Here is a 25,783-nt window from a genome sequence, read left to right as displayed (position 1 = left end):
GACTTCTTGGCCGTATAGCAAGGAACTAAGTACTTTCATTTTTTTCTTTCCCCCCACCCCCGCCCCAACTGATTTATTTTTCAGATGTCGGACACTCTCAGGATCACCCAGACCAAAGAACTTTAAGAAGGTTCATTTTATCAAGAACATGAGGCAACACGATACCAGAAACGGCAGGTACTGTACATCCAAAGACTGCTTCTGCAAAGGCAATCCATGGGGCACGGGGGAAAGGGCAGGGTCAGCATCCCCATGCCAAGAGCACAGTGTGCCATTGCCACTTAACCGAATATATAGTAATGGGCTTTAAAACAGTCTGTGAAGATGCAGGCTGCAATGCATGCTCCTTCCTTGGGTGAAGTACAAGCCAATGGAAGTGCTAGCCCATGGATTTTTAAGACCTGTGTCTCTGTAACACAAATAACTTGCATAAAATTAAAATCAGTTAGAGTAAACTAGGCATAATCTGGTTGCATTTCTTTTGAGGGTAGTGCCAGGTGCTAAGTGTGAGAGGGGCGCATGGCCAAACCTGCTGGGAACAAGTTTAGCAATGGCTGAATGACATTTCAACATCTATTAGTGGGTGCAAAGGTAGGCATCAAGCTAGCTGGGTTGTCAGGGCTACCTGTGGCTGGAGGCTTACTGGACAAGTAACTCAAGAAAACAACATCAGGGAAAGGTATTGAGATTATCCCGAGTCTTACAAGATAAATTATAAACATGACAGATCCCTCTCATGCAGTTGTGTCCTCCTGGATGCAAAGTGCTGGCTGGCCAGTGTGCATCTGGGGATGGTTGTGGCAAGGCGAGGAGTGGGATCCATATTTTTAGGGCAGACGCAGGCAGAGGGGCTCCCGGGGGATGTGTGAGGGGTGCAGCTGTGGCCATGGCCCACCCGGAGCTGGGGCGTGCGCTGCCCGGGTTGCAGCCGTAGGCACCGGGGGGACCTACGCAGCAGCGGTCGGCAGGGACTTCCTTACTGCAAAGGCATGGCGCCTGTCGTGGTGTTCCCGTCAGCAGAACAGGTTCTTTATTGCGGTATCATCCAGCTCAGAAGTGAAACTAGCTCCTCCCTACTTATAAAGAAGACACCTGCCCTCTGTTTTTTCTACAAGACGTTTTCCCCCCATGCCTCATGATTTTATTCTTGTGCTTCCAAACTTGAATAGGTTTTAAATAGACTACCTGAACAGCTTGCGTATAGACTAAACCATCCCACTGAGAGTTGACCCTTGCACATATCTGTTCTTATGCAACTGCCATGGGCGAGAACCACGTACATTCCTGTGGACCAATTTGTGCACGTAGCCTGCCTGTGGTTTCCATCAAACGTGGAACCAGGTCAATAGAAAGCCTGACATTACATTGAACCATTGCCCCCTCCCTGGAAGGGTTCAAGGCCAGGTTGGACGGGGCTTTGAGCAACCTGGTCTAGTGGAAGGTGTCCCTGCCTGTGGCAGTGGGGTTGGGACTAGGTGATCTTTAAGGTCCCTTCCAACCCAAACCATTCTATGGTTCTATGAATCACAGGTTTTATGAATTGAATTTTGGTATGTGTTCCTTGGCTCAAGCAAAATTTTCATTGCATTTATTCTCACACATACAATTAAATTAAGTGAAAGGTGGTAATCAACATAAATATTGCAGAAGGTGGCTCTGAGAGATAATGGCTTTTTAGAAACAGCTTTTGTAGCAGACAGACACATGCAGAACTGGTGACTTAACTATTGTCTGACTAGCAGCTGATTATTGTCTTTACAACAAGTACGTGTGGAATCAAACACAGAAAAGCAGCCCTCTAATTTTAGTCTGTTTTATACATAAATATATGTACATGCTGGGGATTTCTTAAAGCAAAAAATACTTATTCATGAAGTGTTGTGCAAGTTTCCACAGAGAACGAGGAATTTCTGAGATGCATATATAAAATACATTCATAAACTGGATAGAAATATTACCTGTGGAAAAAATAATAAATATTTGATTCATGAACTCTTCATCTATTGGAAAAAAATATTTGTAGGATATATCCTAGCATTTTATCTTAGTTCATATATCAGTCATTACGTCTGATAATATAACTGAATACTTTTCTTGCTAAGAAAACAGTTAGTAAGCTTCTGTTATTCAAATAGCTTCTTATCTTTATCAGCAGACACAGTTTTCCAGAATATTTCCATAATCATAATAAAGATCCCCTTATCACACAGATACAATAAGAATAAAATACACAGTTTTGAAAATGCTTTTTGTCCTATGGACAAAGAGCCACAGCAACATTAGCTAAAGATAAAATGCAAAGTCAACACTTTGTGTCATGCCAAAGGCCAGCTAAGTCTAGCAGTAAGTAATGTGAGTGCATACCTTGTTTTTCTGAGGGGTCTGGATGGTGTTGCAGTCACTGAAGTTAATAGGCATTCTGGATGAAAAGGACCTCTGGAAATTCAGGTGCATCTGCTTTATGTGTTCGTCCTAAAATCAGCAGAGTTTCTGGGTCCCTTAGACCTTTAAAGCTGGTGTCCTCCTTGGTTCCCTGCGACACGGAGGAGCCACGGGTATTGCAATGGATGGAAAACCCTCTTGGGGCTCTTTCCTGTGCCTAGGACCTTGTCCCAAGTGGCTCATGCGTGGTTGTGTAGGACGTGGGCGCTGAGCCAGGCTGGAGTCATGCTCTCTAAGCTCCCTCTGAAACCCCTGACCCTTCTGTCATGACATAACAGTCTTTCACTTAACTTGAGGAGCCCAGCTTTGAAAACATCTACACAGAATATATTTTTGAGTGGTGAATTTGATAGCTGGGCTTTAAAATAACTAGCACTTTCAGTAATTGTTTCACTAGCATGTGACTTGTGTCACAGCAAAGTGCAGTGCTGTGTGGATCTGGGCTCCTTTCTCTGGTAACTGCCCTTATTTGTGGCTCTCAACCTGTAAAATGACAAGTCCTTGCCCTGCAGCACCGACAGCTCTTCCTCTTTCAGCTCCGGGGATGGCACATGCTGAACGACGATGCTCTGAGTCCAGCCATCGTCAATCCAGCGGCAACGCAGCACTGACAGTGGTTAAAATAAGATTTCAGCTGTTTAGCACAGAGAAGAACCACCTCTACTCAGACCCCAGTTTATCAGCTAGTCCTTGTAAAGCTTCCTGTTGATGGTTCTGTGCACTGGTTAAAATGGTTTCTGCTGATTTGTCAGACCGGACTTATTAAAGGATCTGGAAAATTAGGTTTCCTAGACTGTGTTATCAAAGCAGTCCCGTAAAACAGCACAAAATAAATTTGCCTATTAAAAGACAAAAACAGGTCAACCCTAACATACAAATTAGCACAGGTAGCCACCAGTTTGTGGTTTTCACCCAGTTGACTCAGCAGGTTTGTTGGTGGTATTTTCCATAAACTGTGAAACAGATTTCCTATCTAGCAGAAACAGGCCACCAAAACAGAAACCTGAGCCAGCTGAACAAACAATTCATGGTGAGAATGGGACAAGGACATTTTCTAGAGTCATCCTCTATAGCAGGTATGAAAGCAGTAAAACAATGCTCCTCTCCCATGCCATTGCATTCTCAATTTTTTTGTTAGTATACGGATCTAAGCCAAGGCCAAAACACCACCTATGACTATGGAAAGTCTCTTTTGCTGCCCTTTTTATTGTGGATATGCACACACGTGCACTCTTAAGAGGTTGACTATTCGCAGCACCCCCACAGTTCATAGTTACTCTCAGCCACCTTCCAGTAGACCCAACTTGAACTTGGGAGATTCCAAAATGATGTCTGCTACCCAGACAGCATCCACAGTTTGTGTGTTCACCTTTGCGTGCTGGGCAGCAAAGCCCTGGTAGTCAAACACCATCAATCAGGTATGAGAAAAGAAGCTTCAGTATTGCGCATGTATATGGTACATATGATGTATAGCACAGTGCCTGATTGCAGCCTTTTGGTGCAACACAATCAAACCTAGACAGATGCTAAAGAAAACAGACATTCTTCTTCTTCAGGTCAAGTGAATTATTGATTCTGTTGAGAGCCTTGTGCTCAGGAAGTTTTTGTAGTTTCATAGCATATACCTCACTGAAGAAATGGAAAGATCAGCTTTTACAGTCTCAGACAGTTGCACATTGTCAGAGCTCTCTTGCAAAATAATGGTTGCTCTGAGCCATAGTAATTAGTGCAACTTCTTGGTGAAATATGAGAATTAGAGAGTGAAAGCCTTTTAATGAAGTAATTTTAAACGTGTCTAGGTGGCACAATGGCCATCAGGGCATGTAAACCCACTCTGACTCAAACTGCTTCTGATGTCAGAGATGGCTCATTCAGAGCTGCGCAGGATGGTAGACATCCTTGTTGAAGAGTTGAAATCCAGGAAAATGCTTTTCTCCCAGAACCAATAATTTGTTTTTCTTGAACAGAAATGGGCTTCCACCACACATTCTTCTTTAGAGCATTCTCGTGACAAGTTTTTGGACTTTCTGCTCCAGCAAACCATTGCATGCTCTCAGAACTTTTTTGTTTTCTGTGCATATCTTCAGACCTCTAAATAAAATGCTGGTTTATCCTCTCTGTGATGAGCTTCTGACCACTGCCTTCCCTGCTCCTCTTCTAGTCCAGCTCCTAAGGCTGTTTTACACCACCCCCCTCCAGCAGCTCTGCACATGAGGTTTTGTGGCATCCTGGCAGTGGAGGCCATGGGCTCCTCACCTGCACTGCCCGGGAGATCTTTATGTAAAGAGGGTTCCTCAGTTTATGGAAAGAGAGGCAATGCTTGGGTCCCAAGGGAAAGAAATCTGGAAAAACTAGAGGCTGGACTGGTGCTTTTTATTCCCTTTCTGGTCTGATTCCTTTCAATACACACAGCAAGTTTTCTGTGGTAACTTCCCACTGTTGTCTCTGCTGTGGATATGGAAGCACCAGTTTGTGTTTCTGTAAGTATTAAGAGTTGGGTTTTTTTTTTAGGGAGGTGTAGGACGTTAGTGGAAGAGCTGTATTTCCAGAAACAACCAAAGGGAGTGGGGGGGAATACGCTTAGTGGGTACAGTGGTTTTCCAAATTCAAAGATGCTTTCTGATGTCAGCCTGAAAGTCTGTGCCAAGTTTCATACGTCAGCAAACAAGACTTCCAGTGAACAAGCAAGCTGTTGTGAGTAGCAACCATTCAGCAATAAGCAGTGTCAAGAACAAAATTAATCATATGCCAGGTTCTGTTGCTTGTGGATTGCTTTTCTCAAATGTGAAAAATTACTCCCCACTGCTCTATAACTTACTGTTGCACCATGAGACCATCTTACAGGATCTGAGATATTTACCATAGGCAAGGGGTGTTACAGCATTCAGACAAACAATGAAATCATACTTTATCTGATGCAGGAGAACTTCCTAATGCTGTATGCATGTTTATTATTAGAAACCCTCCTTTATTAAAGGGTAACTACCAGTTTGCTTTTAAACATGCTTTTAAGGAAGAAAATATGATGGCTATTAACAGAACGATCCAGGAGAAGGAAAATTGATCATTCTGCATTTTTCCAAGCATAACATGCAGTAGCTCTTTCAGGGATCTAAACCTTTTCCAAGAACAATGACTAGGCTGGTCCCTTAAAGGAAATAGTGTTTTAATAACAGCATAACTGGTACGAGATAGAGGTGCATATGGTGGTTTTTGGACAGTAAAGAACAAAATAGCTTGCTAGAGTTTGTTGTCCAACTTTGACCAGTCTAGGACAATGAATGAAAAATTGAGGGGAAATCCTCACATACAGATCTGTGGCACACAATGTCAGAAAAATCAATGTTGGGGAGCAGAGCAAGGAAGTGCAGTAGCCCTGACAACCAACCTAGCAGTAAGTCCTAGCATTTAGACCACAAGTGGAGATTTTTAGGAAGGTAAAACATCAGTAAATTCTAACACTAATCAGGTTAGAAGGTGGCACAAATTGCCTTCAAGGTGTCTTAGAGGGATTTGAGGGGTTGCAGCCTGTTGGCTAACTTTAGAGGGAAGAAGGTTCTTTTTAGTTTATGTTGTATAATTGTACAATTGTTGGTGTGCTGAAGGTAATAATGAAAGATGGTATATAAACCATCAGTTATTTATTGGCATTTTATATCATACAGCCTGATGAAGCTTCTCTTGGCTTCTTGCCAATTTGCACCTCCCAAAACTAGAATAATGTAGCTATTGGCAGTCCACGCAGTGTTATGGAAAGGGGGTCTTGACCTCAAGGTGGTTTTGATGTTGCTTACTGATGTATCAGAGCTTGACAGCTAAAGGTATTAGTGTAGCTGTAAAATAGATAGGTTGCCCTAAGGTATTTGATTTAATGCCACACAGCAAATTTGCAGATGAGGCAGAGATTTGGAGACTGGTTAAAAAATACAAGGCATTTGCTGTAAGGGTGGCCTGGATTCTGAGATAAGCTCCGTGCAGGCATATAATGTATGCTTTCATGTAGCCAAATCTTGAGCTTCCTTCCTATTCCTGTAAGGAATGAAGGCAAGCCATGCTTACAAGAGGGATTTGGCCCTGACAGTTAGGGACTGAGAGACGTGGTGCTGGAGGAGAAGGGGCAAGGAGCTGTGGGATCAGTCATGCCTGAGTGTCAATGCAACATCAGAACCAAGAGGGCGGATGTGATTACAGAGTGCAGAGGCTGGTGGGTCATCAGAGCTAGGCACTGATCTTCAAGGTAAGACGGAAAGATAGGATGTTTATATCTGCCATTTGTGCAACTGCTGAGGCCAGTGATACTGCCCAGAGTCCAAAAGGGGTGATGGGGTAAAACTGGAGAAGGCTCAAGGAAGAACACGGAAAACAGTGAAAGGATCTGGAAGCTTATGATAATAGCAAACTTTGACTTCATCCATGAATCAGGCTATTTCAGGAACAGGAAGCTGAAAATCAAGGGAGTCCTTTGATTTAGCAGAGAAAGGTCATGACCAGCAGCTGACAATTCTTGTCCGATAAATGCAGACTCCAAATCAGCCACAGAGTTGTGGTGTGTGGTGTCACCTGGGTTTCATGATGGATTTGTCTGTTTAGTTTCGGCCATGGTGGTGAGTTGTCAGAATGGCTCCTTGCCTCTCAGGGTGGACTCCTTTCACTTAAAAAAAACATCTGTCCTGGATTAGATAGTCTGCCTAGAGAGCCTGTAGAGGGGATGGGACTCCACTACTCATTCTCTGTGTCATGTATGGTGCAGGCTTCAGCACTTCTGTAAAGGCTCGGTAGCGTGAAAACAAAGAGGGAGAGATCATCCGTGATGGAAGTTTTATGATTACGAATTCCTCAATGGTAACATCTGTTGCTTTGCTTATTGTGGTGGGATTTAAAAATTTTAGTCTTTGATTTCTTTTCTTTTCTTTTATATTTTAGAATAGTCCTTATCAGCAGCAGAAGATCCTTCTGTAGCATATTTTCAGTGCTGCCATACCGAGACTGTACTCAAGTCGGGTATGTATATTTATACATGTACTACATAGTCTTTGTGGGCCTGCATGTAGACCTGATAATTGACAACATCATGACAGAGTGAATGCTTTTACGTATCTACTGTGAGAAGAGATAAATGCACTTAGATATATTTGCCTTGTGGAACATTATCAGGTTAAAACTACAGCTCTCAATCCTCATCTTATATGTATGTGTTGTGGTATCTTTGATTATGAAACTGAAGAAAATTACCCCCGGAAATGAATGTTCTTGAAAAATCCACTGTTTTTATTGTTTCTTCTGACTTCACTCATCTTTGACAAAACAGGTACTCTGGACAGCACAATTTGTATTTTATAAGCAGTCTTAGCCTTCTTATTCTCATGCGCAAACATGGTGCTATTTTATCTGGATTTCCAGAACTATAGAGAAATATTTCCTAGAATCATATCGTAGAATAATACCTTTTTATTGTATATTTAGACATTGGCCAGATCATCCAGTCGGTGAGAACAGATTATTTTGGCCATAATATCATACAAGTTCTTAGCTGGTGTAAGCAACGTCCATGGAACTGCCTTGCATCCTTCAGCGTGCTGAGAGACTAGACTTCTGAAAGAAAAGTTTGTTCGGATTGAAGCAGTTCTCCAAAGACTGGGAAAGCTTTTTGCTCTTCCGCTGAAACTTCCGAAGCGGGAGAAACTGGACTTGGCAAGAAGATGTTGTGTGGCAGGCCCTGGGGCACGGCTCGCCGGGTGCCTTCGGGGGCTCAGCGCAAGGCTGGGAGTGGCAGTGCCGGTAAGCGGCAGCCCCATGGCCCTTGGGCAGAGGAGTAAAGCGTGGCCACCGTGGCTGCTCGCTGGAGAGCTGAGAGTGGCCTGTAGTCGGGGTCAGCTCAGCGCCTGCAGGGCACAACATTTGCAGAAACATTCAGCTGATACACTGAGGTGGGTTTGAAAAACCCACAAGTCATCTGGAGTCAAATATGTCCAGGGCATAAAGGATGAATTTGTCTTGTATTTTTTAGCCATCTGTTTGATTCTGGAGAATGATTTGCCGTAAGCTGCTTGTCCATCGGTAATTCAAAACAAAAGGAGATTATTTTTAATGTACAAAGGAGGCACCTTTGTAGGGGAGTGGACTTGCTCTCCTGTCTCTTACAATAAATTTTTTCACTTAATTAAACTGGGATGACACATCAGGCAAATTCTTGACAGACTGGCAGCTTTGTTCATTCTTCTTGAGTACACTGTCATTCATTTATGGTCATTGCCCTGTGGAAATTGCCTCTTTAGTGAAAACTGAGTGTATTTTGAAATGCTGATGACTGGTTATACCTTCTAAATTACAGCAGTAACAAGCCCAGCTGCAAACCTAAATATTATTTCAGCATGTAATGTCTTGTACCATGCTTGTGCAGCGAGAACAGCATAGGATGAGAAGGTAGCAAGTGCCAATACAAAACAATCCGACCCTGTTCCCTTTGCTAAAAAACCAAAATTAAAAAAAAAAAAAAAAAGATGCCCTCTGTCTTTCTTCCAGAGCATCAGAGGAAGAGAGAAACAATTCAATGGCACCTCCTTCCAGGAACGGCTGGTGCAAGAACAGATGAGGCAGTATAGCATAAACTGTAGGCACTCTGTTCAGGCTGCACAGTGCTTGCTTACTTCATTGTACATTTTGGATGTGTGGTACGAGGGGGGAGAGACACTAGTACCCTTTTGATGTACTGTAGTGACAGCATCCTTTAGTTTTGCCTTCTCCCAGTCTCTGGATTGCTGATGTCTGTCCCTGGGCAAGATGTCCTAACTGGTTTATCTTCTGCAAACATTACTGAATAGTTTATGAAAAGAAACAAGGAACTGTGCAAGAAACTGTGGGCACATCTGCAGTTAGACCTGAGTAAGCTCTATCAGGAGCGGCAGAGTGAGATGGGCGCGCACGCAGTGGGGACTGTTCCATGTGAGAGGAGCACACGGTGGAGCTGCTGCTGCTTCTCCACCTCAGCTCCAACTCATGGGCACTACGGGCAGCAAGGGAATCTCCAAGCACAGCTGTGTTTTGGGGAGGCTGCCAGCCCCCGTTATATTGTAGGCAGTACAGAAGAGCTCTACTGTGTTGATGCTGGCAGCTAAACCTCACTAACAGATCAATTTAAAAAAACCTGTCTGAAAGGCAGTTCCTGCAGTCACAGCTAAATTCTGTGTACTTGGCCAGCGCGGATGGGGCAGCATCACCCCTTACCAATAAGGTGCAAGCAATGTACTCAAGGCTGTGGCCCTCGCTTGCCCACACTCCATGCTGAGGTAAAGCTACAATAGCAAGAACTCTCCCCAAACCCCCAAAATGTGTTTTTAAGTGGTTGTACAAATACAGATGGAGGTACTCAGAGCAGCACAGAGGCTGCTGGTGATGAATGGTGGTAGATTGTTCTACCTGTGATTTCAGAAGGGCAATCTGATGGTACTTGCTGGGGCTGAGAAGGAAGGATACCGTGTGCCAGAACTCCTTTCTCTAGTTTTCTCTGTTTTGCTGAAGAGAAGCAAAAAATGTGAAGCAGAGAGTGACATAGTGGGGAGAAAAAAGTCACGAACAGAAGTAAACACTAGAATTTTCTGCCCTCATGGTTGTGTCCATACCTTGTATCAGGTAGAAACCTAATTCTTTAGCTTATAGTGCTTTTGTGCAAGGGAAAAGGGGAGAATTCAAACTAAATTGATAGAGGTTTTGAGATACGTTATCTGCTGCTGGAGTCACTGAGAAGCAGGTATTTTTGTGGATCTGGGCCACAAATTCTCCTTTCTGTCTACGTTAAGATTGCCCACATCTTTGCTGGTGGCATGAGGATAGGCACAGCTTCACTTGTATCCATGGCCAAGCGTAGGGTAATGGTCGGGACCAGAGCCTGCCTTTGCTCCCCCACCTAAACCGGGAGAGCAGCTGTGGGAGCAGACATAGCCAGGTGAAAGCAATGTAAGGAAGGCTATACTGCAAGTCAGGGGCTGAAAGAGGCGCTAAGCATCTTGCCTTCTGGCTTCCCTTGGCCCCCAACATCCCACAGCGTTACAGCCCAAAGTCATCAGACCCTACGCAGGGTTTAGTGGTGTCTAAGGGTAGTGATGAGAGGGCTGCCGTGTACAGAGGGCACTGTAAGAGTGTTGTTGCCTCTGTTATTAAATTAACAGACACAAACTCCTGTTAGTGTCACAGGCTGATCTGCAGAGGCAGGTAGCACCTACAGGATCCAGCAACACTGATAATGGTGTCTGGATGCTTGGCTTTGACTATGTTTTTATGAAATACAAAGTCATTGTGTGATGCACACATTAGAGGTGAGGCAGTTGAAGTGCTAGTGATGGTACTGCAGCATCAGTTGTGCAGTTACTACTCCTTTTTTCAGTGTATTGGAAATCTTCATGGCTGAAGGGTATTCATGATCTGAATTTTTCTGCTGAGCAAAATCTTGCTCACCTGTGAAACATGCATGCTATTACACAGAGATTTTGCAGTAAAGTGTACAAACAAAACACATGCATGAGGAGATGCAGCAGTGACTACTGAACCTTTTTTATCATTGTGGAGAGACTGTGCTTTATAAAAATTGTTTCTCCTCTCCTTTCTCAATATTCACTGGTATTACACTGTGGGTCATGTTGACATGCCAATATTCTTCAATAATACTTACAAATTTGAAGTGTCATATGTGATGTTATGCTAATACTATTCTTCAAGTTCCTCTTTCTTATTTAAATATAATACTCCAAAAGGTGGAATAGCTACTTTGTGAAGGGTATTCAAACTGTATTTCTGGCTCAGCATCCACTTTATGTCTTCCTTGCAGGAGATGAAAATTAATCCCCATCTAGTTCTTCAGATGGGCAGAAAGTGGGAGGTAACAGTTACCAGAGGTGCGCCTTGTGCAACTCCTGAGCTGCTACAGTACAAACCTACTTTGTCAAAGGTTGTCACGGCAGAAGCTTACAGCAAGTGGCATCGAGCCTTGGTGCTGTTCCTTCTCCAGGACAGGGGGAGATGCCACAGGTCACTAGCAAATAGCTGCCCCACCATACGTGCACTCAGTGCGTGCCCATACAGACACACGCTGACCTGCTCTAGGCCCTCAGAGGGGATTTGTGTCATGGCAGAACAATGAGTGGAGCCGTTCTCAGACAGATTAAACAAGGCTTGAAGAAATCACTCATTTGGATATGGGCTCCAAATGACTTGAGGTGGGTTGCATTTCAGCCCTTTGAGCCGGGAGCTGGGGATCAGACACAGCAGGTAGCAGCCTTTTAGCCATTAGGCAGGTCATACTGCAGGTGCTGGGGTCACTGCTCATGTCCCTGAAGAGGAACTGTTACGGCCAGGCTCTACCCTGCAGCCAGCACGGGGAGCGTGCCTGCAGGTTTCTTCAGCAGTCCCCAGCACGCTCTGGGCAAGGGCACTGCGGGCCCTCCGTGTGACCCCAGCCAGGGTGGAGCAGGACCAGGTTCTGCTCTGCCTCCAGGTAGCTAGCCTGGTAAAGGCAGATTTCCTGGTCAGGGGAAGAAGGGAACCCATTATCCCTTGCTTGCCTGCTCTTGGAGCTTCTCTAGGTACCACTTCTCCTTCAACTTCCAAGGAGGTGGTACAACTCTGGCAGTCCTCATGGATGGTGTCGGAGTCCCTCCATGTGGCCTGCAGGACGTGATGACTGCTTACAGCCAACTGAGAGCAATCCAGTTCTCCTTAGTATTTTAAGTTGCTTAAGCATTTTCAAAAAGCCGATAGCGATGTTTGTCTGTCACTGATAGAGGTGTTATAAAGGAGGAAGAAGGTACCATATTGTCTTTTCCCCAGGAAAAGAAGGTAGTGCAGTTAGTTGGGATTATAGTTCTGTTGTATTGTGGTTTTTTTCCTTTGGCATGCATCATTATGGTTCATAATTTAAAAGCATGTTTTTGAAAAGGGACTTTTTTACGCTTGTTTTTGTTAATGGCAAAAACATTCATAGATCGAAATCATACCTATTCTGATGGTACTTTATTTTGTGATGTTGTAAGAACCTTTTAAGAGCTTCCAAGTTCCTGTGAAGTCCTGCCCAGAAGATGAATCTAGAGGACCCGAGGGAGGAAAAGAGCTGGCAGTGCTGCATGGATGCAGCACTGCAACATGGCTAGTCTTTTATTCAACTCCCAGCTTCTGGGCTCACGTTGACTGACTGCCACTGGGGTGGGAGGTGATGAGCTACAGGACAGAAAATCCAGTGTCAGACAGTACACGTCCTTATAAAACCAACCGATTCACCTCATCTTTTATTCTTCATGGCACTGAATTCATTAAGTGGTTAGAAACTTACCTGCAGCAGGCATAGCTGCTGAATATTGCTGTCTTGACAAGAATATAGGTACTCCTCTGACTAAACTTGCCTCCAGTTAAGAGAAATAATGCAATATGAGTAATTGAATGGATTGAAGCCCAGGAGACGGACAGTTCTTCTGAAGGAAAGCAGCAAGTCATTAGATAAAAAGAATTTGTGTCCTTCTCAGAAATGCTACAAACCAGCTTCATCCAGTTGCTAAAGACAAATCACTGCTAAATTTAACCTTGGATTTAACTAAGTGCTGGCTAGAACGCTAATGAGTTCAATGATGCTGAGAGCAAGAGGGTTTCAATACCATCGCTCCAAATCACATGTAGCCACAACAATCAATGAGTCTATAGGCCAGGCATTCCCAACGGCCTTCATTACCTAAACTCTGAAATCTTTGTTTGTCTTCAGTGTTTAAACTGCGTAAGAAAGTCATATGCAAAGTGAAACAAAAAGAAGCATTTAGGTGAGGTTGTCTCACACACCACGCCCCTGCTGTCAGTTACGTGACAAGTCAGGTAACAAGTATTGCAGTGAGTATGGAAAACGGGAATATTTACAGGAGAAATGAAAGCATCTAAATTGCCACAAGGATAGTAGCAGTAAGCACAGAGCAAAGTGGGATACTCTGTTACATCCTTCAGATATCTTTCCAAGTTCCTTGCTATTCTTCCCCAACAGATTTTTGTATGCGAAGCAGTTTTGATTAAGTCATCAATTTCAAGTGCTTTTCCTGAGCATTTATCATTCTGTAGGCCTGGGGAAGAATAACTATCTGTTTTTAGCCAATATTAGGGAAACTGAAGTATCTCTGCTTTTCTTTACCATTGTGCATTTTCCCTGCTCCCAAATTGAACAAAAACCAAAAACCAAGTGCATATGAGCTTTACAGAAAGACACATAAATCTTCTTTTTCCCATAGGAGGACTTTTCAAAACTAATCATCTCATGTATGAATTTTATAGAGCCACAGTTGCTCATTTTTGTGAGTTGTCCCGTTCCCTTAAATTGAAATTAAGCTAGGAGTCTCCACATTCTAACAGGTTTAAATTTTTAACTTTTACTTTTGTGGGGCAAAATATCAGGACGAGAGCTGGCATGCTGACACCTGAACATGTTTGGAGAGAGAAAAAGGATACTGGCTTCCTAGAGCCATCTGTCCAGGAGTTTTCCCACCTCCTCTCCATGTAAATTGCCTCTGAATTTGTTCTCCCAACATTAATGGCAATTAGGTTCTGAAACCTCTTGATCAATTAAAGCAGGCAGTCTCAGGCAGCGGGAGATCTGCTGCTGGACTGGCTGGCAGCGTGTCTTTTCCCGAGCTGTCATTGTTCTTGTCCCTATAAACACAGATAATAAGTAGAAATTATTTACAGTGATGGATAAGAACAGTGTATTTTCTTGATGTCTCATGAACCACCGTTGCTTTTAGAATAAATCTTAACAGTCTGGAATCACTAAGCCTAAAACATAGACACAAAAAGCTTATATCTCTAAGTAACAATTATCAAATTCCTTTTTGCAATAAGCAGAAGGTGTTTTCAAATATCTAGAAATCTGTTTAATATTTAATGGACTCCTAAATTATTCACACGTTAAAGTGTTCAACTGTTGCTGTCATTTAAAGAGCAAGTGCCCAGCAGGAGTCTTGCATGGGGCTTTGTAGATCACGTCAAAGCATAATGTTTGATTCATTAAAGAAATGTTATGCTTCCAAAGGTAATAGCATCCTGTTTATATTCTCTTAATCCTGGCCTGACTAATACAAGACATGGTGAGATTTCCTGTTTTGATACTTGTCTGCCTGCTCAGTAAAACTTTTCACTGTCCCACAACAAATTTGAGATCCCAAGTCATCTGGTACTGTTCCAAGAAAATCTGTGAACTCTTGTTAGGTGGAGAAACTTTAATTTTTTTCTGCAGTCCTGGATAATTAAAACAATATGCTTAGTTCTGAGTGTAGTTTATAACACTGCTCAGCTTTATGGAAATGGTATGCACAAACAGAGTATTTAGAGCTTGACATTGATGTAAATCAGGGTAACTCCCCAAACTTTGTCAGACACTGGGATCTAGTATTTTGCCTCCTAAGGAAATGTCATCTCTGATCTTCTAATTTCCTCAAGCTTTCCCTGCTCAAATAAAGTGAAGGTAGTAAAATTAAGGTCCCGTCATTTATTTTTGCTTTTTGGTGTCTGCTCGAATCTCTGGAAAACTTTGTTGAAAAGCATATTTGGAAAATCAAAAATTAGGAAGAGGAGGAAGGAAGTTTTCTTGACTTGAAAGCCTTTTTGGCAAGGACCATCTTTCCTACTCTGCATTTTGTAAGCACCTTTTACTACTGCATATTGGTTTGTGCAGTTCCTCAGTCCCATCAGTAATCTAAATAACTTAAACACAGTGAAAGCTTGATTTTTTTTTTTTTTTTTTTTTTTTTTAATGTAAAGTGCCTATCCTCCATATGCTCCTGCCCCACAGGGCCCACTGACCGTGGTACCACGTGAGGGCATGCGTTCTGAAGAACTTGGGGGCGGTGGTTGGCAGCGCTGGTGCGGTGGCTGTACCCAAACAACCATCCTGACTGTTCCCCAGGCACAACTCACCCCTTTGGAGAGGGCAAAGAGGAGGCAACCCCCAGGTCTTTCCTCGTTTTCTTGGGAGTTTGGAGGTGTGGGGAGGAAGCAGCTGTGCTGGGGCTCCCCCAGCAGAAGGGTGGCAGCCCTTGGGCTTGCTCTCCCAGCAAGACCTCTGCTGAGACGTTTTATGATTTTTTGGTCTGTAGTAGGAGGGAGGAAAAAAAAAATCAAGGCTTGTACTGCAAAAACTTGACTAGCTTTCTGCTGATTGGAGTGATAGGGAACTCAAAAAGGTTACAGTGAATTCTCCTAGGAATTTCTTATTAGGTGTTCATCGAGATCTTTTACCAGTGAGAGGAGGATGTGTATAAACTAGGATAAGCCTTTCCATTTGTACTCTGATAAGAAACTGCGTATTGTTCAATACTGATTTTCCTCAAGAGAGGGAGTTCAATTTTCTGTTTTATGGACAGGTTTCTGAACAAACAGTAGTTTATTTTACTGTGTTTGAGAACACAAGCAATCATATACTACCTAGAAATACAGAGCATATGCAGAGGAGGGGAAGACCCAAGTAGCCCTTGCAAAACGCCTAGGATGAGGGATAATTACTGCAGCGTTGTTTACAGGGTCCTGGAAGTAGAGTCTTCTTTAGAAACATCAGAAAGATAGGAAAATGGAGGCATTAACGTGCATTGATCTTCAGCTAATGTCCAGGAATCATTCCCATGTGTGCTCACACATGCCAGCTGACCCTGCTTCCAGAACACTGATTTCTTTTCAGTCCCCAGAGCTGCTTTTTTTTTTTTTTTTTTTTTTTTTTTTTTTTTTTCAAAGATGCTGTGCTGATTCTTCAAAGGGTGCTGGATGTTCATTTGATGAATTAGAGTTATCTATCCTTGTCTGTTAATTGCATGGAGGAATTTCTCCATCACTTGTTTTCAGAGTCGTAATGACATTATTTCTTACTCTATGTCTGTAAGGTTTTAAGTGGAAGGAAACTAAACTGTTCTGATACTATTTCAGGTAATATAGATACTTGTGTTCACTTTTGTGTTTGGGGGCTTCCTCAGGTTGTGTGTTTGTTTTGTAGGCAGGACCTGCTGAAATGGTTACTGTTTGGCATTTGGCTCTATGAGAAATAGTTCCTTTAGGCATGTTCTGCGCAAGAGTGGAGAGGCTAATCCCATGCCTCTGACAGAGGTTTATTTTTACGTAATTATTTGTCCAGCCACTCAGTAACATGATATCAGGAAACAAGAATGATAATGTGACACTGTGCTAAGTGAACCCAGTCAAGAAACTAAGAGGACTTTGTTGGGATTAGAAACTTGATACAGTCTTTTCCTTTGTCACAGAAGTATGTTTTCCCGCAGATAAATGTGTTGGATTTTTCCAGCAGTAAGGTACATGATTTACTGGGCACTCACAGATTGCTGTGTTTCAGAGAAATAAAATGAGTGACAGGTTGGAAGGGGAACAGGGTGTGCAGAGACACAGTAGGAGATCGCTCAGCCCTGCAGTCGGGTGAAGAGCCTGCAGGGCTTCTCCCTGCCTCAGTGTCAGCATCTCTCCCACACACATTTTTAAGCACATACTTGGACATCAGCAGAAATCAGCCAGGAAAATATTGCGAGATAATTACTCTGGAGTTGTATACAGCTGTCATTTGCAGAGCACAAATTTGCTCATAGTCTTTTTTACCTTTGCTCACATTTTGATTGTGAGACTAAAGCATGGAGTACAGCCTGGTTGTCTCAGGTATCTCATTTACCTCCAAGTGTAAGATGCCGAGTAGGTCAGCCCTTCTAAAGTAGATCTCCAGGTTTCCATCCCGAGGCAATGGAGAGCCGGGTTTCTCCTGCAGGCCTACAGCAGGAGGGTCACTGGGCTTTGGACACTCTGCTGTGCTTGGAGGAGCAGGAATTCCTCCCTGAGGCTTTCACGAGCAATTACCTCCATCAGGCAGCGAAGGAGGACATGGGTACGTACACTGGGAGCGTCTGTCCGCTGGATATGGGGCAGTAGAGTGTTGAAGCTAGATTGTTGGATCTCACCTGAAGCATATTTGACTTCCAGTTCTTTCCCGGCACCGGGTTCTGTCAGAGACACCTTGCTTTGCACCATAGGTGGGGTGTGAGGTGCAACCTGGAACATGGTGGGGGGTTTCTCTTATGTATTTTGGACAACACAAGTGCTGCCTGTAGGAAAAGTTGTTTGGTCTGTGCTTTGCATTGGCATGTTTGGATTAATGCTGCTACCCTATTTCAGCATTGGGTGGTGGAAGGTGAACAAAGCATGTGTATTAAGAGCTGTTTCTGCTCTGGTTTCTGTTTCCCAGGGATATGAAGCTGGATGGTGGACGCCAGTGTCATTCTACTGGAGTGTGTCTGAAAGAGATAATTGGTCTTGAAGGTGTGGAGCTCGGAGCGGATGGGAAGGTGAGGATGCTTCAGTTCCTACTCCCTTAGTAATAAGGGGGAAAATGGCTTAACTAATAACAAGCACAAATATAAACATAAATTAAAACATGCAGTGTGTAACACAGTAGCTAAAGCACAGTATGTGCAAACTGTAAATAAGCTTAGCAGAAACTCAGGAGGACTGCCCAAGCTGTCAATGCAAACAACTCTGTCTCCTTGAAGAAATTTGCCTCTGGCAACATCCATGTCTGCAAAACATTACTGAATTGCACAGCCTTCCTCTGGCTCTAGCAGGAGGTATTACTGCAGAGTATATTGTCAGGGGCGTGAAAATAATTTCTGGTGAGAGTTTTAAGCTGTAATTCTGTTTGCTCTCAATTTTAATAAAATAACTTTTGCTTAACAGTATATTTTTTCCAAAGAGGAGGAAGACAGTAGTAGAAATCTGATGAGTATTTCAAAATCCAAGAGTACATTCACTTGAATAGAACAAGCAATTATGAGTCTTTAGGGGAAGTGATCTGTTTTAAACAAATACATAGAGAAGAGACAATTTTAATCACAAATGAAAACATTTTTTGCTGAAAGCCTGATTTACTTTTTACAGTTCAGTTTACCCAGTCTGCTGTCATATATGGATTTAAAGGCCTTAAGTCAATGCTGCTACACATGGTGTCCTCACCTAACCAGGTGTCAGGCCAGACCACAGGCTGTAAATTCCTAAGAACATTCTGTTTCCCTATAAATAAATGAAAGCTCACATGTTTTATGTTTCATTTGATACCTGTTCTGACCTCCTCGTAAACCAGTCTAGAGTCTGAGAGTCATATTTTTTTCTTCAATATAATGTTATTTTTGGAAAATAAACCTGCAAAAGCAAGGTGTAGCTTATTCCTGGCCAAGGGTACAAGCAGAGAATTGGTACAGTCTAAAAATAATTTTGTCACAAGTTATTCACTCACGCTTAGTCCATGTTGGGAGGTAGTAAATGATCTTCCACAACCATCGCTGTAAACTGGAACTCACTCACGACACCAATAAGACTCTGCCAGACAAAATCCTAAAGGAGAAAAATACCGGAGAAGGTGCTTAAGTTTAGCAACATTCAAGTGATTTGCCTCTGATAGCTCTGTGCTGAGGGATCCATATAAATGATGCTGTTTCAGTAAAGAAGCAGCTGTAATCTACTACAGAGAAGGCTCACTGAAAAAAACCCAACCAAGCTGACATATTTTTAAATCTGACCCTTGAGTAGGATTTTGTAAATCCAGTGTATTAGAGCTTGTATGTGTGTGTTTGTGGTTTTGTTTTGTTGAAAAACTAATGCCTTTGCAAAAGCTTTTTTTGCATGGATAAACTGACTGCACTGAAGCAGATGTAGGTGACTGTTGTTTATTCATCTGTGCCTAACTATTAAATCCGGAAAATCCTCTGCTAATTTGGCTTCCCTTGCTTCCAATTGGGATGCACCGAAGGCATCCCGCTGCGGCCGAGCTATGCTGAGAGTAACTGTCTGTCCGTTTTGACCTTCTTTTTAGACGGTTTCATATACACAGTTCCTATTTCCCACCAATGCTCTGGGAACTCGGAGAAACACGATAGACTCCACCTCATCCTTCTCCCAATTTCGCAATGCAAGCCATCGTAGCCTTTCTTTGGCAAGAGCTAACAGCACCCAGGGGAGCATTGATGCAGGTAACTTCTCAAGAAGCTTGTTTTAATATCCTTGGGTACCCTGGTAATAGGCAGTTATTGTGAAGGACAGACATACATCATGTTTTAGCCCCCTTTTTTGCTTAAATTAAGCAAAATAGTCTCATATCATGAATGAAACACAGCTCATTCCCTGCTTGTTTAGCAAAGCTGGTTTATGGATGGTGGAAAGTTACGTAACAAGACTGCTGGTTGTATTGACAGCCCCTGATGGCACTCGACATGCCTCCTCCTGTCACCAGCATTGTTTGTTCCTCCCCCATCAGGCTCATCGTTACCTTCCTTTGCTATGGAAAATCTATGGTGGCAACACGGTAGTCATAACCTCAAGGTGTAAATCATAGCTGACCTTTATTAGGCTGGAAAGGGCTGTGTTTACAAAACCAGGCACAAAACATAAGCCAAAGCACTCTATACTTAAAATATTTTGGCATGTTAAATGAAACAAATCAAAACATCTGCATATACAGATGAAAACTTGTTGCCGGGAATAAAAGTCATTGTGGAGCTTCATATAAATTTGCAGTTCTCTTAATTCCTACATTCACATTTACCAGGTAATTGATAAGCTGTACATCCTCTATCTCTTTGCAAATTGTATTAGTATTGAAATACTTCCAGTTTTCAAGATTTAGAGAAATCTTTAAACTATCTCAGAAATCTTGCATGAAGATCATCTTGTGCATTATCTGTGAACTTGTTTGCCACTTCTGTTAAGTCCAGAGATTTCTTGATGTAATGAATTTCTTTCTTATATTTACCATTGTTTTATAGGTAGCGACCTGGGAGACTTTGTTGAATACGACCCAAATCTTTTAGATGATCCCCAGTGGCCATGTGGCAAACATAAGCGGGTCTTAATATTTCCTTCATATATGGTAAGTGATATACAAAATTAGATGTAGTACAAATAAATTTTGGTAACAATATTTTGAAGGTTGAGGTTACATTTGGGTGTATTTTAAGAAGATGATTATTATTTTTAATCTGCTAATGACAGCTGTTTGGAATGCTTTGTTCTAAATGACAGTTACTTACTGGGGCATGTGAAAACAAACTCGTGGAGGTATTACAAAAGTAAATGCTTTTATTACAGCTGTATTTCATAAATGCTTTAGATGAAAGGCCTGTTTGAACAATGCGATCATTCTCTTGCATTCAGAGGAAAATTTACACTTCCTCTAATTGGCATCTATTACAAAATAGGAGGATGCCCATTAGGGTTCTTCTGAAGTCATGAAGCTGCATTCTGTTTTGATGCTTATCGTTCACTCCTCGGAACAGCACTTTGGTGTCTAGTAGAGCCTTTGTTTCCCAGGTATTTATTTCACCATGGGATAGTCCTTTTTTAACTGCAGCAGTTATGAGCAGAGCCTGTATATTTTTCACTATATCCAAACCCATAACAATACAGACACATAACTGTTTCTTGATCTGTGCTCTAACTCAATGTGTTCTGTGGTGAGAGACTTCTGTAGCCTTCTTTCAGTTGCACCAAGTCTGTAGACTTCGGTGTGCTGTTTTGGCAGGACTGTTGCAGGATGCAGTGCTGTTGTCTGTGTGTGAGCACGTATCTGTTTGAATTATACATCCAAAGTAGTAGTAGGCGGCAGGGAAAAGATACCTTTTTTCTTTTTTTTTTCCCAAAGTGGTGATCTAGTACTCTTATCTATATACAAATAGGATAGGATTTGAAACATGGAGGTCTGAAGTGTCATCCATGTCCTCACTTAACTTGGAAGAAGATACTATTTAAGAAACGGATAACGTATGTAAAGATACACTAATTGTAGGTTCTCTTCTGCCCCCCACCCTGGTCTTTATTTGATAATAGGGCTCTTGGGTGCTCCTTCTTCAAAATAAATGGATTTTAAGTGTTTCGTGTTGATTGACCCTTATCTCCTTGCTGACAAGAGTGTTCTGCCTGTTGCACAGAGAGGCTTAATTGAGCTCTGAGGCTGTGTTTGTGCTAAATATTCAAATGGGAAATCCAGTATGTCTTCTGCTTACTTTCAGCCAGTTTTACTTTTAAGGTTGGCAAGTTATTTTTTGGCTGCCAACCCACAAAGTGTCAACCTTCTATGGCAGCTACATCTGGGTAGGAAAGTATTTGTTATGTTTTGATAAGGTTACTGTCATGGACAGGGAAGTGCCTTCCCTCAAAGAAGTTGCTAACTGGCATCCAAAGTGGACATAGCTTTAGAAGTCATGGTTGTGTTTCTAACCTTCCTGAGGCTGCAAATGTGTGCCGGGCAATCCAAGTCCTCTAGGATCACTGGAGATCGTTCATTCCTTTTCAACTTGGTGTTGAGATGGTTGAGTGAGTCAAAATAGGGCAGCCAGGGTAGCATCCTGCAGGGAAGGTCTCCGCCCAGGGGTGGGTGTTCGATAACCTTCTTTCCATATGTTGGTTAATCACAGCATTTTGAGGTCCATATTTGTACTTTTATTTCAAAAAGGAGCTGACTGAGGATTTCCACTGTGTGGTGGGTTGACCTTGGCTGGACACCAGGTGCCCACCAAAGCGGCTCTATCACTCCCCCTCCTCAGCCGGACAGGGGAGAGAGAATGGAACAAATGACTTGTGGGTAGAGATAAGGACAGGGAGATTATTCACCAATTACCATCACAGGCAAAACAGACTTGGCTTGGGAAAAGTAACTTAATTTATTGCCAATCAAATCAGAGTAGAGTAATGAGAAATAAAACAAATCTTGAAACACTTTCCCCCCACCTCTCCCCTCTTCCCCGGCTCAACTTCACACCCAATTTTCTCTGCCTCCTCCCCTCGAGCGGTGCAGGGGAATGGGGAGTTGGGGTTGCAGTCAGTTTAGCACATTTGTCTGTCTTTGCCACTCCTTCCTCCTCAGGGGGAGGACTCCCCATGGTCTTCCCCTGCTCCAGCGTGGGATCCTGCCCACAGGAGACAGTCCTCCACAGGCTTCTCCAACGTGAGTCCTTCCCACAGGCTGCAGCTCTTCACAAACTGCTCCAGTGTGGGTCCTTTCCACAGGGTGCAACCCTCCAGGAACAGACTGCTCCTCTGTGAGCCTCCCACGAGGTCACAAGTCCTGCCAGCAAACCTGCTCCAGCACGGGCTCCTCTCTCCACGGGGCCACAGGTCCTACCAGGAACCCAGCGTGGGCTTCCCACAGGGTCACAGCCTCCTTCGGGCACCCACCTGCTCCGGCGTGGGGTCCTCCGCAGGCTGCAGGTGGGTGTCTGCTCCACCGTGGGCCTCCATGGGCTGCAGGGCACAGCCTGCCTCACCGTGGTCTTCCCCACGGGCTGCAGGGGAATCTCTGCCCTGGTGCCTGGAGCACCTCCTCCCCCTCCTTCTTCCCTGGCCTTGGTGTCTGCAGAGCTGTTTCTCTCACATATTCTCACTCCTTCCTCCAGGCTATTCTTCCACATAGTTCTTAACCTTTCTTAAATATGTTATCCCAGAGGCGCTACCACCATCGCCCATGGGCTCAGCCTTGGCTGTCGATGGGTCCGTCTTGGAGCCGGCTGGTGTTGGCTCTGTTGGACACAGGGGAAGCTTCTAGCAGCTTCTCACAGAAGCCACCCCTGTAGCCTCCCCAGTACCAAATTTTGCCATGAAGACCCAATACACACTGTAACAGAGGTATGACTAGATACTTTAAAGGTGAAAAATGGACTTCATGAACAATTGTTAAAGTCAAAGTCATTGTTTGTCTAGAATATATCTGTATTGACAGGGGTCTCCCTGCTTTTTCATTTTTTCTAGGGGTTAATTACTGTTGTGTCTGGAAAAAAATGACTTATTTGACATTTTGATTTTTTTTTTGCCTGAATTTGCTTGTAGCCGTCACTTCTTCAACACTGCCTGAGGGTCTGCAGCATTCCAGTCTCCCTCTCTGAAGGCAGGCCCTAATCTAACAAAGGACTGAAGGACGTGAAGTACAGTGTTTCTTTTGTTGGTGGGAATCACAGGCACGTGCTGAGAGCTCTCTTGTTCAAGGATTTCGCCTGCCCCTGGTCGAAGCAGCACAGCTGTGATGCCATGCAGGAGCTGCACAGCTCTGCAAGAAACCCAGGAGTGGGTGATTGTTCTTCAGTGCTTGGCTGAGACATTTCACAAGGGGCTGGTGCTTCCTTTAGCTGAGAGAAAGGAGAAAAGGTGGTGCTGGAGTGTCCTGGTAACTCGCAGGTTAGACAGGATTTTGAAACTCAGACTGTGGATAAGGAGGGCTTGTGCATTGTGCTGGTGAATATAGGGCCGTGTTGGGTATGTAGGGGACTTTACTCGCATCCCTGTTAGACTTTCCTGATTCAGCTGGCGTTTTACCTCCCTGCAGTTCACATCAATGTGAACAGCAGCATAACAGGCTGTAATTTCAAGTAATTTTCTTCCCCAGATATAAAAATCAACGTATGCTGCAATTAAAGCAAATTGCAGTCTGAGGCCAGGGAGAAACCTGTGGCTTCTTCCTGACCGCGCACAGCCATCGCGGTAGTGGCAGACCTCTGCCAAGTGACCGCGGAGCTGCAGGGCTACTGTACACAGATTGCAACCAGCCTCTGGTCCTGAGCAGAATATAGCTGTAATTACTGCCTCTCGCAAGTGCCAGCGCAGCTGAGAGCAGCTCTGATGTCAGCGCCGAACATTTTGTTGTGTGTGGAGAGCTGCAGCTTGTAATTAAAGTTTCATTACTTGGCCAGCATTTAACATTAATGCTTGGCAGCTGCAAGCTTGTGGATATTCCCCCCCGCCCTCCTTATGGATGTCAGAGCAATTAATGGGGGGAAGGTGTGGGAGAGGCGCGCGAGCACACGGCGCTGTGGGTGAGCAGGCTGGGTGCTGGGCTGCGGCGCTGAGTGCGGGATAGAGCTACATGCTCCGGCATCGTTCCCGGCAGCCTGGCTTGTGCTTGGCAGGCCAGTATTTCTCCCCTGGTAAACCTCTGCTGAGGTCTGTGTGAACACTGCATCAGAAAACACTGCAGGCTTTATCCCAAGGCGTAAGACAGGCAAAATGTGTGGTCCAGCATGGATTTTACTCTGAAATACGTGCAGTTAGCACTCGACATGCAATTCCCTCCATTTTTATGGAGCCCGAGTTTATCATCACTGGCATTGACTTTGTAGTCTTGTATTTTTACTGAGCTGAATTAGTCCTGACTTGCAGAGGATTTTTCACCGCAAGTCCTCAGCTGTTTTCAAGGAGTAGCTGAGCTTCCTCCTTGAAGATAGCTGTGGGGAAGAAGTGCTTTCGGCTTGGTCTTTTTTTCTGCAGTGAAGTTCCTGGCTTGAAAGGGTATACACTCTCCTGTCGCATTTCTAAAAGTAATACCCACAGACAGACTGTCAGGGGACGATTCTGAAAAAGCGGCTTCAATACTTTCCTGACAAAAACTCCATGACTTCTATTAATTGTATTACTCATAATTAAATTCTGGTCTACCCTGGAGAAATTATTTTGCTTTGCGTTGTCTTTGTAGGAGAGTCTGCAATCTCTGCTGCAATATAAGCAGTAAGAGTTAGAAAAATTTCGTGCTGGGGGGGCGGGGGGAGGAGGGAAACATCATGTCATGGTTAACAGATGTCTTCCTGGCTGATAATGCTAAAACAGGAATTCTTGCAGATTCTTAAACCTCTCTAGAATGGGAACTTTATCTACTAGACAGAGCAATAATTTCTTTGCTAGTCTCGTGTCGACCAGTATACATCCAGACTCGGCAGTGCCTCCCTGGCCTCCCTGCATTCTTGCCATCAGAAACAAACTCCTTCCATGCAGAAGCAGAAAGCTCAGTCTGCCGCAGGCGTGAGGCTGACCCTGCAGTCCTGCTTTTGTTGGTAACACAGAAACACAGGAACGTGTTAGCTGGCTGCTATACGCTGCCAAAACTTGGAGCAGAAGCAGAAAAGCCCAGATCAGTAGCATCTTGACTTTGAGTGACCCTTCTGTAATAACATCCCTGCAATATCCATCTATCCTTGCCCAAGGGATACACTTGGAAATTAGTTTGGGTACTTAACTACAATTTCAGTACATTGGTTTAATTACATAAAAATAAATTGACTCAGCACTAATAAAAAAGCATGCCACAAAAGTCTGCAGCACTCTCACAGGGCACTGCGTCTGACCGTCAGCCTGCGTTTGCCAGGTACTGCACTCGTGTCCAGCACAGCCAGGCTGCATTATTAAATATTAGTCTTCCAGGGCGATTATAAAATGAGAACTGCTTGCTGCCCTGGCCATTTAGTCTAACAAAAGCCCTGCATGATGATAGAGCGCATTCTGTCTCTGGCTCCCGCATTCTGTCTTTCACAAG

General features: G+C 43.7%; 1 protein-coding gene across 1 annotated transcript in view; it reads left to right on the top strand.

The window, feature by feature from the left end:
- Window positions 1–25,783, top strand: part of CABLES1 (Cdk5 and Abl enzyme substrate 1) — a 75,794-nt gene that overhangs the window by 38,804 nt on the left and 11,207 nt on the right. Inside the window, exons 3-7 of the mRNA XM_033001134.2 lie at window positions 85–177; window positions 7,366–7,443; window positions 17,690–17,789; window positions 19,310–19,466; window positions 20,259–20,362. Coding sequence (XP_032857025.2) covers window positions 85–177; window positions 7,366–7,443; window positions 17,690–17,789; window positions 19,310–19,466; window positions 20,259–20,362 — 532 coding nt within the window. The remainder of the gene's footprint in view (window positions 1–84; window positions 178–7,365; window positions 7,444–17,689; window positions 17,790–19,309; window positions 19,467–20,258; window positions 20,363–25,783) is intronic.

This window comes from Tyto alba, unplaced genomic scaffold (assembly GCF_018691265.1).
Source record: "Tyto alba isolate M040663 unplaced genomic scaffold, T.alba_DEE_v4.0 Super-Scaffold_27, whole genome shotgun sequence".
Taxonomy (NCBI): Eukaryota; Metazoa; Chordata; class Aves; order Strigiformes; family Tytonidae; genus Tyto; species Tyto alba.
Note: the sequence above shows the minus strand (reverse complement) of the source record. Positions and strands in the feature narration are given on the sequence as shown.